General features: G+C 42.1%; 1 protein-coding gene across 2 annotated transcripts in view; it reads left to right on the plus strand.

The window, feature by feature from the left end:
* Positions 1-12,800, plus strand: part of KLHL32 (kelch like family member 32) — a 124,885-nt gene that overhangs the window by 109,390 nt on the left and 2,695 nt on the right. For both annotated transcript variants that reach the window (XM_071446159.1, XM_071446167.1), the window contains exons 8-10: positions 7,543-7,601; positions 9,992-10,184; positions 12,268-12,362. In XM_071446159.1, coding sequence (XP_071302260.1) covers positions 7,543-7,601; positions 9,992-10,184; positions 12,268-12,362 — 347 coding nt within the window. The remainder of the gene's footprint in view (positions 1-7,542; positions 7,602-9,991; positions 10,185-12,267; positions 12,363-12,800) is intronic.

Raw genomic sequence — 12,800 nt, forward strand, 5'->3', positions numbered from 1 at the left:
ACGGGCTGGTTGAAGATTAAATTCGATCTTTCCAGATTTGCTAGGAAAGGGGAAATTATCCTGAGGATTAATTCATGTGCTTAGTTATGTAGGTGAAACATGTCTGTGTGTTTTAAATTCCACTTTTGTTTAGAAAATGATGCAGTGTGATACTGTGTTCAGGGATATGCCTCTAATAGAGCTGTAGAATCAGTGGAAGAGGTAAGTGGAAGCCTACTGGATGAATTCTTTAAAACTAGGCAAAACAACAAAATGTATTTTATCAGTATGGTTCCGTTTATATTTGAAAATGCTGCCAACAGTGGAATAAGGTAGACATAGCTTTTCATTTTGATAGGTTCTGAGAAAATGCTTATAAAGTTTTGAGTTGCTCACTTATGACAGGTTATTTATGAAGTATGAGAGCGCACTTACTGTGCTACACTTCAGTAGATATTGATCTGAATTTTGTCCTCTCACACTGAAACCTGGTTGTGTATTGAATAGAGTTAATTTAAAAAGAAAAGTGGATGGAGATGTAATAATTATAGCTAGCTTTCTATTATTAATTAATTGCTTAGGACCAGAATGTAGCTTGGGGTACATGTACATTCAGGGGCAGGGGAATAGAACAGAGAGATGTTTTATTTTATCATAGTCACTGCTGGAAAATCCACTGTTCATCTTTGAATATAAGATGTTAGCATAAAAGTAATTAGTAATGCAGGAGGGAACCTAATTTTGAAGTATGTGGCCTAAAATTAAGTAATTAAAAAATTAGTCTGAGTTAGAAATGTTTCTAAGCTGTATCCCTGCTGCTTTTTCTGGGAAATACAGGTCATCAGCAAAGAGCTCTCAAAGTCAGTCTGCTACTACCAGCTGGCAAGGGAACCATGGAAGTGTGCCCAATTTTTTAGTGAGGGAATAAATTAAAGAGTGATAATAAAAGTTTCTAGCCCTTCTATTTGTGGAGAGCATCGTCAAAGCTTGATCTGCACACTGACCATTTACTTACTCAGTGCCTCTGCTACAGCCCTGTGCCCTCTTAAAGGCTTTGCTGATCAAAAGCTAACTAGACTTAAGGGATTTCTATTATTATTGAGATTCATTTTCAGCTTTGCTTTCATTCTCCTTTGGGACAAATATGATAAGGATTCAAAACTAATAGCTAATAAAATTATGGCAAAGGCAGCAGGAAAAGAAAATGGACAAAACAAGCCACTGTATGAGTTTACAGACTGGCAGTAGTAGGTGGGTGGCTGGTGTTCAGATGACAGAGGGACTCCTAAGCTGCCAACAGCTCTTTAGGGTTTTTAACCTGACAGAAGCAGATTAAAAGAAGGAGCCTTTTGCATACTGGAACTAGTCAGTCCCTCTGCTCAGCACACATGGGTTCAGCCCTTGAGTTTTTCGAGCTCCATATTTTCATATTTATGTCATTATTTATTGTTTTTCCCCCACAGTCCTCATTTTATTTTCTTATTTAAAGAAAAACAAAACATGAGAAGTTCTTAAAATAATGTGCTGGTTTTGACTGGGATAGAGTTAATGTTCCTCATAGCAGCTAGTCTGGGCAATGTTTTGGATTTGTGCTGGAAACAGTCCCCATAACACAGGAATGTTTTTGCTATTGCTGAGCAGTGCTTCTACAGAGTGAAGGTGTTTTTTACTTCTCACGCCACCCCACCAGTGAGGAGATTAAGGATGGGCAAGGGTTTGAGAGGGGATAGAGCCAGGACAGCTGACCCCTGCTGACCGAAGGGATATTCCAGATCATGTGGTATCATGCTCAGCATATAAAGCTGGGGGAAGAAGGAAGAAATGGGGAGTGTTCATAGGGCTGATGTTTGACTTCCCAAGTCACCATTATGCTTGATGGATCCCTGCTCTCCTGGAGATGCCTGAACACCTGCCTGCTCGTAGGAAGCAGTTAATTAATTCCATGTTTTGCTTCACTTGTGTGCATGGCTTTTGCTTTACCTGTTAAACTCTATCCCAACCCACAGATTTTCTCAGTTTTACTTTTCCAATTGTCTCCCCATCCCATTCTGGGGGAGCAAATGACTGGCTGTGTGAGGCTGAGTTTCTGACTGGGGTTAAACCACAACAAATAAGTTCTCTGTACTGACATTGCACTGGGCAGATGGTTTGGAAATTTTATAGAAAGGTGATTCTTCCAGGCCCCAGTTAACATCTGGTGCCATGACCAATTTCACAAACGAATTGCATGCCACAATGCTTGTAAAGTGAAGTATTTCAGTGAAAGAAAAACTGAGTACACTAAACACTTGGTAGTTCAACGTGACTAACAATCACTATCTATAAAAGCGAGGAGATATTTTCCATAAGAGCCAGGACTTGAACTCTGCCCATTTCCCAGCATCCTCTGTGGAGTGCACATGCAAATCTGGAGACCTCCTTTTTTATCCATGTTAACCTTCCTCCACCTGTATGGGTCTAGTGCCCCTGGGGACATCGAGGGACAGGGAACCTCTGCCAGGCATTCCAGCTCTGGGTCATTCCTGCACCTGCATCTTGGGCTAATGACACTTCCCCTTCCCTTAGGTGCTCCAGAGATTAGCACATGAAAAGTCTTGTTTAAAACGCAGTGTTACACTGGTGTTTTGCAGAGGCCCAAGTTGTCTGACCTTAAGTGTGTCAGCTAAAATAACATCTTGACATGCACATAGAAACTCAGCTTGGGGAAGGAGGTAAACAAACCATCCCTCTACAGTTGCTTTGTACTTAATATAGGACATAATTTTCTTTTTCAAAATTCAAGGTTCATTCTTTTGGTTTTTAAACTGTTGGTTTTTTTCCTTAATGGTGGAGATTTTGACCAAGGAAATGGTGGTGATAACATATCTTGAAGAATTATTCTGAGTTTGCGAGGTTTTTGGGGTGAAAAGTATGACCTTACTATCAGTATGCTGTCGTGAAGTAAAGATTTTTTTCTCAGGAAAAGTCTATAAAATTATTTTATGAAAAATAGATCTGGAATAATAGGAGTTTACAGGAGAATCCATCCAAATCAAGTTTTACAATGTGGCTGGCACAGGTTTTACTGGGAATGGAAGGTTAACAAGTGCATAAAAATTCCTTAGTGGCCCAGTCTTAGTCTTTATATGTTCCATATATATACAGACTTCATTTTTACTGTATTTGAATGAATGATCCCACACCTTTCAGTGATAGGACATTATTTTTTTGATGCCATTGATTCACCTTAGACTGAATGTAAACATCCAGCTTTAATGATTTAAACAAAGCTGAGGCTTGTGCCCCCTCTTGTTTGTGGCTCGATTGCATCTGGAGTCAAGGAGCACTAAGCAGTGCTGCTGTTGGCCTCTTCCAGGGAACTCCTTACCTTGGGGGAATGTGCCCCAGCTCAGCTGTCCTCACTGCACCTGGGCTGGCTGCAGTAAGAGGCAGCAGGTTTGCTCTGCACGTTGAGGAAGGATTATCTTTATGCACAGACACCTGAGAGAGGAGAGATTTCTGGTTTAAAATACCAGAGCACCTTAGGGTACATGTGGTGGGTTTCTGTATATTCCCTGGATTTGCTGCAAGGAGCACACGTGGGAGCTCTTTGCCAGCGTGTTGTTTGACACGTCTCCCAGTGAACTCAGATTTCTGCACGCAGCCTCGCGCTTGGGGACTGTGGGGAGTTGTGATACTTCCTGGGAATTTGGATTGGATCAGGTTTCTCAAGTCATATGGGGGCTTGCTAGGCCACGTTATAAGTATGGTTTATAATTTGTCATTGAGGAAAAATGTGGAATCTACTGCCTCCTGCCCTTGTCTTTTTAGAAGTGTGTCTTGAAGGTGTTTCTCGGAGTGTTTGGGAGGACTGTAATAATTCAAACTGTTTATCAAGTGTGGGAAAGGGATGGACGAGGTGCATTTTGGAATCCTTGAGCAATTTCTTCATGTAGAGGAGCACTGTTGCATGAGTTGGGAATTTACAGGTCTTGAAAGGCTTAAAAAGCAACACTTACAGCCTACAAGGGAGTGAGAGATAGTTATTGTGGCAGTGTAAAAACATTGTGAGCCCATGGGTTGCATGATGGCCTTTCCATGATGGTGTGCTCCTGTCTGTAAGAGCAAGAAAGTCTTGTCCTGAGGGTACTCCTTGCCTCCCAGGAAATGGAATCCTCAAAGCAAGCTGCTCATGTAAAGTGGTGTAATCATCACTCTGTTCACAAAAACAGCAAATGCTGATCAAACTGTAAATTTTCTATCATTTAACCAGACAGACAATTTTTTCTCTTTCTCTAACTGTTGGGTTACTACCATATTAGCTGTTATTGCTTGGCATCAAATTTAATAGCATAGTTTGTATTTTTATCTACTTTCTCTCATTATGATGGCTCTCTATCCTATCCTTTCCTCATAGAAAACACAACAGAGAAGTGTAAGAAATTCTCTCAGAACTACCCCATTTCTTTTCTGAGAAAGTATGTATTATTTTTAGTACCATTTAAACTCCTTTCCCCCTTCTTTTCTTATTTTTAAGAGACATATTGCTGCTCTTTTGCCCTTTCCCAGCTGTCTGTAGTATTAAAAAAAAATAGTTCAAGAGGACATTGCAAACTTGTTAAGTCTGAATTTTGGCAGAAAATTTTAAACTTTTGCTATAGCACTTCAAAGTTAGAAGGAACTAGAGTTTGAAAATTGATGCAGATATAAGATGGCATATTTAATGACAGATGTATCTATAGAAACCTGTTAAGATGCAGATTATCCCCCTGGGGAGGGGAGATCAAAACTGCCAATCTATAAAATATACTTGTTAGGGGAAGGCATGGAATCTATCTCTGCGAGCACTTTGATTGCAGGGGACAGTGTAGCAGCATGTGGCATCATAACCTAAGAGCAGACAAATCAGCTTGATGACTTTCAAAGCCAAGAATACTGCTGGAGGCAAGGGTACTCCAGTCTAGAAGAAATTAAAACATATAGAGACTGTTATTAATTCCAGATCTATTTTTGTGTAGTCAAATCTGTATGCAAATCCTTAGCATCTCATTTTGGCAGATTAATCTAAAAGTGAAGAGCGGTATGTGAAGGGAATGTAATGATAAAACACCAGAGATGAGCAATATTGCAGGGGAAAAGATGTAAGCTGTGTACTTGGTGTGAGGGGCCTTTTGTGAAGAGAAAGAAATAATTTTGCTTATTTTATTACTTTATGAGGAAACAACACTCTTCTTTCTCTTCTTCCTTCACATCTTTCCCCCTGAATTAAGGTGTCCTTTCAGAATGGAAATGTATGACCCAAAATTCTGTTTCAAATGTGTCTCCTGTAGTTTAACATTCTGGAGGTAATAAACCAAATAACTATGGTTTTTATTTTTCAAAGTACTAATCTGATGTCTCATTTTAGACATTGTGCTGGGAGTGAAAATAACTATATGTAAAAAAAAATCAAATTACAAAACAGATACTAGAAAAGACTGTTTTGTCAGTCTGGCTGATGACCACAAGGAATGTGAAGGCTGCACAACAGTGTAGAGACAAATAACAGATTGTGAGATCAGACACAGGAGCAGTCTTTGCTTTCCAGTGCCTATTCCTGTGTGTGCATTTCACATGTGCTGTGATGGGCAGGGTGTGGCATAGTGTGATGGAAACAGTTTGGAGAGACTGCATCTCATCCCAGCTATCTCAGCCTGTGAGCATCTCTGAGCTGGGAGTTTGGGCTGCCGTCCCTCTGGAGGTGCCCAGCACAGGCTGGTGCTTGCAGAGATGCACCCAAGTAACAGCATCATTTCTCCTTGCTGCTGCAGTTGAAGAAAAGACTCTTAAAATAGGTGCATCTGTAGTTTCTGCTATAGATTTTTGGCCCCACTCAAGTTTTTTTGAGTGGTCAGAAGGTACTTCTATGTCAGCAAGTAGCTCAGCCCAGTAGGAGCAGATCAGCAGGTAAACCTTGGCACCAAGTTCTCTGTGTTCACTCCATGTACCCTTCATATTTTTTTCTTTGGGCTAAGTTTGTTCTGGTCCTCTGGCTCAAATGTTCCCAGTGCTCAGATGGTACAAAGCCAAAAGACCAGTTATTATTTCACACCCTTATGCTGCCATTAGGAACTGGAGCAGGGCTGGTGCACATCTGGAGCAGAGCTTCTGGTTTAACTTGAATGTACACCAGTCCCAGCCTACAGCCTAAAATGACATGGGGGAGGTGGCAGAGTTGCTTCAAAATCACAATATGGCTCTGAACCAAAATGCTGCCCTCAGTCCAGCTGGAGGCTGGCAAAATGAGAATTTCCCAGCACAGAGCTTGGGGATAAAAGGGAAGAAACCAACTCAGCAACCTTTGTGGGACTGGGCCATAGCTCAGCCAGCAGGAATGTAAGTCACTGTGCTGCTGTTCTGGCTGAAACAGGAACGCCCTGACAAAAAGGGAAACATCAACAAAATGAAATGTAATAAGATGAAAATCTTTCCTCTCATTGCCACGGATTTTGTCCACTTCTGGTACGGGCCATTAAAAGTTTAAAATAAATAGTTTGTCTGTCAGTATGAGTGTCACTGGTGTGTGGCCACTGACATGCCCTAGTTCTGCCAGACCTCGTGGCAGGATGAAGGTGAGGAGCAGCTTGCCTGTTCCTTATTTCTGATTCCATCTTCCCATGGGCCCAGCGTGGTGACAGAGGGGGACTGGGAACTGTGGCAGTGCTGCAGTGATACCATATCCCCAGGAGGCTTCAGCACATTCAAAAACATGTTTGCAAAGGTAAGATTACAGACTGAAGGAGTTTTCCATGTTTACTTAGTGAAATTTGCCATTTTAAACAAAGCAAGAAGATGATTGGGCATTAAATATCTCTTTACTGTGTTGAGGTAAACAGCTGGTTTGCAGCATCTAGTTGGGTCAGAGTCTATTCTGAGCTTTTCTAGATGCTTAACACCATGATTTCCTGACCAGTATTGAAAAGTAAATGGTAGGGCTGTTTCTCGTCACTGTGGAGGGACCTTCCAACTTAAGTTTACAACTAAATGAGTCGTTCTCTATAATACAAATTAAGTACAGAATTTCTTTCAAGTGTATAGATAAGCACAGTTGCACAGGCTTAAACTGTGCTTTTAACTGGCAGTGGTATCCCCTGTCATGTTTTTGGTAAGGTAGAGATTCTCTCTGACCTCTTCCTTCTCATTGATGCAAGCCCATCTCCTCCTCTTTTAAACCCTGTCACACACTGGATGTTCCTTTGAACAGGAATAGGTTTTATCTTTGTGTCTTGATGAAGGCTAAATGCACAGTTATGTATAAAGAGATCCATTTTTTACTCATTTTTGGCCCATAGAATTAGCTGTACAAAGGAAGTGTATGGGGGCTGTTATTGATGCTGTTCTGTGTTGCTTTATGTTAGACAAATGGGGCTGCTTTTTCCCTTGTAACCAGATTAAGAGGTGCAGTGGAATGTAAGCAGAAGTGGTGGTATGTAATGTAATTATTATCTGCAGATGAAGTCTAGCATTGGTTAATTTGCTGTACCTGATCTTGGTCCTGGCTTTGCCTATATGAAAAAATGTAACCTGTATAAACTCTTTTTATAGGAGGAGTAACAAATACTGCACAATATCAAAATAGACTCATGGTCTATGATCCTAAGCAGGTGAGTATTTGTGTTACATGTTTTGTTTTGCTTCAAACAGATCTCTTGGCAAATACATACAAAGATTTTGTGAGGCTAAAAATGCTGACCATTTGAATTAGTGGTGTTTTAAATTCACTTTGTACTGATGTGTGAGTTTAACAGAGTGATGGAGATCCTGACAACTTATTACGTTTTTTAAGCCTGTAGGAATTAGAAACATCCTAGGTTAAATACAGAAATGTGCTTTAAATCCCCTGTATTTATCAGTATTTATTTTGCTTGTTCTTTTTTTTTTTTTTGTAATCCAGCAGCCCTGGGCAATGTATACTCAAAGTCAGTGTTCTGAAACTGCTCCTTGTCATTGGGATTTCTGGTTTGAATTGCATATATGGGCTTTTTGTTTCCTGAATACTTTGAGAACTGTACTACCTGGCCGTGACTTACTCTGCTGACTGCAAGGGTGCCTATCATTTCATTACCCAAGCACCTAAAATATCTTTTAGGGATTATTTCATACATAATGTATGTGTTTTGATTAGGTTAGCACGGCTCAGTAACCATTTCAGAGGGTTAGGGCATGGTTATGCCCTCTTGCTTGTATTAGGAATTAAAAGTCCTAAGCTTGCAATCAGAGTTGCATAGCCTGATTTACACCCACGTGGAAGAGTATTGACTTTTCTGATTGTAGGATAGGGGCTTTGATTGCTGTATTTGGAACAAAATTGTGCCAGGAGATACTGCTATGTGGTTCCCACTGACTATTTAAACCATAGCAGATCCAATGCCTGAAGCAGGAAGCAGGAGATGACAAACCTGCTTCGTTCTTTTCGAGGCGCAGTTTTGTCATTGACTACAAATGCTGACTGTCCTAAATCCAAGTAGCAATTAAAGGCAGCAATCCCACTTTGCTTGTGAGGGGGACACATATTTGGATACCCTGTCTCTACTGTGTACCTTTCACTTGGGATTCTTCACTTGCTGGTGTGAAAGTTGCCCTCCAAATTACCGGTGCTGGGGCTGCCTCAGCGTGCCGTGCTGATGGCGAGGAGCCCGGCCCGGCGCACGAAGAGTTACAGAGGAACTGTGCACTTGCATTCTTCAAACAACGTCTGCTTCGTGTTTGTACACACAAGCTCTCTTTAAAAATTCTGCTGGCATATTGTTTACGGTGGGTACTGGAAACCATCACATCTGCTCGCACCTCGCGCGGAATCTCAATCGCTCCATCACGGAGCCGCAGCGCCCGCTGCCGCGCGCGGCCTTTGTGGCGAGTCGATAATGCCTGCCATCTGCCAGCGAGCACACAGCTACCTGCCAGCCAGCCTCCTGCACTGACCCCTGCCTCCCCACCGCTCATTAGTATTCGCACGCCGCCTTATTAGAAATGACCCTGCCAGGCCCCTCTGCTTCGCTGCCTTTGCAGTGCTTTGAGGCTCACCTGGCAGGCACTGCAGTGGAGGAAGCTAAAGATATAATCAGGGGATGCAGGCAGGCTTTGCAAAGCAGATGGTGTCTATAGTCTGGTGTTAAGAGACTGGACTACTAATGCAAACATTAATGCCTAATATTTAACTATTACACATTGAAATGTATAGCTATATATTGTGGAGGTTAAAAGGCAGAAGGCTTAGAGACTCTGGAGTTGCTGCACATGTATCACAAAAAATTTCCTCACGGATTTTTAACTTCCTCCACTTAAATTAATCTTATCCCTTGCCAGGTTGTTTGATTTGGTAGGCATAGCAGGAGTAATTGTTTTCGCTGGTATAAAATACTCTGCTTTATTCCCTTGTCTTCCATATCTTCCTACCTCTTCCCTAAACAGGTAAAATTCTTGAATATTGTTAATGAGTAAGAAAAATATGCAAAGGGTTGGAACTTTGTAAGTTGCCACAAATAAAGGGTTGACATTAAACCAAATGAATCATTTGAGAAGATTCTTTAGGAAATTATTTTCCTGTTGCTTTATTCCCCAAGGATAAGATCAAATAAGCTTCTGAATAACAAAAGGCAGAAGAATCTCTCTTCTCACATAACAGAGCTCATTGGTACAGATAATTTTAGCACTGTATACAAAGGAGACAGTTAATAGTCTGGTTTAAGGAGAATTTGCTACTGAGTTATAAAGGGAAAAAAAAGACCTTTGAAACCTGATGAGCTAGACAAAAAAATTAGAGCAAGAAATGCCGTTAAATTAATGAACTTAAATGTGAGAACTATAAACCATGTGTTGAAAGTCCACTATCCTTATTCAGAGTTACAACCAACACACGTCTGGCATATGACCAGAACCAGTATATGCACTTGTGGTTCCTCACCAAGGGTAAGAGGAAACCAGCACTGTGCTGCTGCACTAGCACTGTAGGTGTGCCTTTGAGCAGTGCTGGACCAGCTCTCTCTCGTTCCAGAACAAGTGGCTCAGCCGCAGCCCGATGCTGCAGAGGAGGGTGTATCACTCCATGGCGGCCGTGCAGAGGAAGCTCTACGTGTTAGGGGGGAACGACCTCGACTACAACAACGATCGCATCCTGGTGCGTCACATCGACTCCTACAGCATAGACACCGACCAGTGGACCCGCTGCAGCTTCAACATGCTGACAGGTGAGCAGTGGTCAAAAGGGGAACTGAAACATCTTTTCCCTTTAGATGCCTTTAGTCTGTGGAAATCCATGACTTTGTGACAAGTGCTTCCAATTCAGGGACCGCTGTTAGCCAAGAAGACACTTTTCATTATGGTTCTGGCATTCAGTGGTCTACAAAACATTTGTTTTCATACGTTGTACATTAAATTTTGAAAAAGTTGCAGATAAATTTAATTTCATTTAGCAATCAAAAATAATTTGTCATAATATTACCAGTAATGTTTTTTAATTCTCCAAAAGCTTGGGTGTGGTATTGGTTAACTCCCTGTGTGAGTGTACAAGAGACTGATGTGTCTTTACCATGTAACATCGTTTTGTAGTGGTTTCTGCTGGCATTATAGGGCAAAGCTTTCACTGAAATCTGTTAACTCTTGCTTATTTCTAAACAGTATCTTCTTAATAAATTACCCAAAAGGACGTGTCCTTGTTGGAATTCCATCAAGTCAGAAATTAATTGAGCACTTAGTTAACTACAGGATCTGTAAGGTTCTTCTTGACTTATTAGGAAGAACTGTTCTAGCTGGAACTTGCAAAACACTGCAGCTCACTGTGCCTGCCACCCAGTCCACCAAAGTTCACCTCCACCTGATACAATTCCCAGATGTAGTATCCCCTTGAATCCCAGGGAGAAACATAGAATCGTAGAGTGGTTTGGGTTGGAAGGCACCTTAAAGATCATCTAGTTCCCACCCCATGCCATGGGCAGGGACACTTCCCACTACATCCATGTTGGTCAAAGCCCCATCCAACCTTGAGCACTTCCTGGGATTGGACATCCACAACTTCTCTGGGCAGGCTCACCACCCTCACAGTAAAGACTTTCTTCCTATTATCTAGTTTAAACCTACTCACTTCCAGCTTGAGGCCAATCCCCATTGTCCTGTAACTACATGCCCTTTTAAAAGTCCCTCTCCAGCTTTCTGGTAGGCTCTCTGCTGGTAGTGAAAGGCCACAGGTAGGTCAGGCTGAAGCGTTCTCTTCTTCAGGCTGAACAGACCCCAGTCCTATCAGCCTTTCATCCTAGGAGAGGTGCTCCATCTCTCTAATTAACTTGGTGGCCTCCTCTGGACTTGCTCCAGCAGGTCACTATCCTTCCTGTAGTGAGGTCCCCAGAGCTGGACACAGCACTCCAGGTGGGGTCTCACCAGAGTGGAGCAGAGGGGCAGAATCACCTTCTTGAACCTGCTGGCCACACTTCCAGACAGGCATGTGACACATTCTTGGAGAAGCACCAGCAGAAGGGTTGCTTGGTTTCTAAGTCGGCCCATCAGAGTACTTGATGGACATAGGGAAAGAGGCATAGATTTAAAAGGAATTACACATGGTCAAACAGAACTAGTTTTTCATGAGTCTTTTGCTCACTAGTTAATTATTTTATAATGTGGAGGAACTGACAGCTTTTGAGAAAGATGTCATCTGATTTGCAACTGCAAAACCCTGGCACTGCAGACACCCTCTCATTCTGGAGCTGACCCTGTCCCACTGAATGCTGTGAGGCAGCCTCCTCTCCACTGCCTCCAGGTTCTTTCCACAACCTGTGCCTTAAGAAGCTACCTAAGCCTTTCTTTCTGTCAGTACAACTGGCACTAAATATGCCAGGTGAACTGTGTAGTGCAGATTTTTTTTAGGCTGTATTTTTCCTTCAAAACTTCCAAACTTGTTGGGAGACTGTTGCTATGGGGATGAACTTGAGCAGCAGCTCCTGTGATTTTCAGTGTCCTTGTACCTGGAGGAGTGTGGGCAGCACGGGAGGGGCACTCGGTGGGGACCGTGTCTGTCCCCTGTGGCACACGGGAGGGAGCTGATGGTCCCCTGCACAGCCACATCAATGCTCGTCTGGGCAGCACCAGGCAGGGCTCCTGTAGAGAGCAAAGAACTGCCCCCGCGCAGTTCTGTGTCACCTTCACTCTGACACAATGGGAATTCTGAAGCAGTCAAGTCACTGCCAGGAGTGTTTGCATGCCATTTCAGAACTCCAGCATTCGGTGTTAAAAGGGTTAATTAAACACTGAAAGTGGTTTCTATTTCCTTCTTTGCTTTAGGTCAAAATGAGTCTGGAGTTGCTGTCCACAACGGTAGAATATATTTAGTTGGTGGCTATTCGATTTGGACAAATGAGCCTTTGGCATGTATCCAGGTGAGCGATTTAGGTTTCAAGTCTTTTCCAATAATCTTGCAAGTATAAGTTTTGCACAGTCGTTATTAAAAAAGGAAAATACATGTGAAGAGGAGAGATTAAGGATATTTCTTATGCAGCCACTGAACCTGCATAAACAGAGAGGAAATACTGTAGAAATTAAAAGTATTTCCAGATGAGCCAAGAGATTCAATTCCTCTAAGAAATTCCAGTAAACTAGGGTAAATTGTCTTTCCTTTGGCAAGATTTGGATTCACTGATTACACAATCAAGTTCAAAATTTAAAAGGTTGCAGAGATGGATGATGGGGCAAAGAATTTTTCAGCCCATATTGGGATTTTTCTTTTCTTTCCAAGTTGTGTTTCTGAAGGGCAGCCAGAGTTGACGAGTTGTTTATTGACCAAGTGCAGTCAGCCTCCTACCTGCCCTACTGCTTAC

This window comes from Agelaius tricolor, unplaced genomic scaffold, assembly GCF_023055355.1.
Source record: "Agelaius tricolor isolate 1412-34295 unplaced genomic scaffold, bAgeTri1.0.p SCAF_1, whole genome shotgun sequence".
Classification (NCBI taxonomy): Eukaryota; Metazoa; Chordata; class Aves; order Passeriformes; family Icteridae; genus Agelaius; species Agelaius tricolor.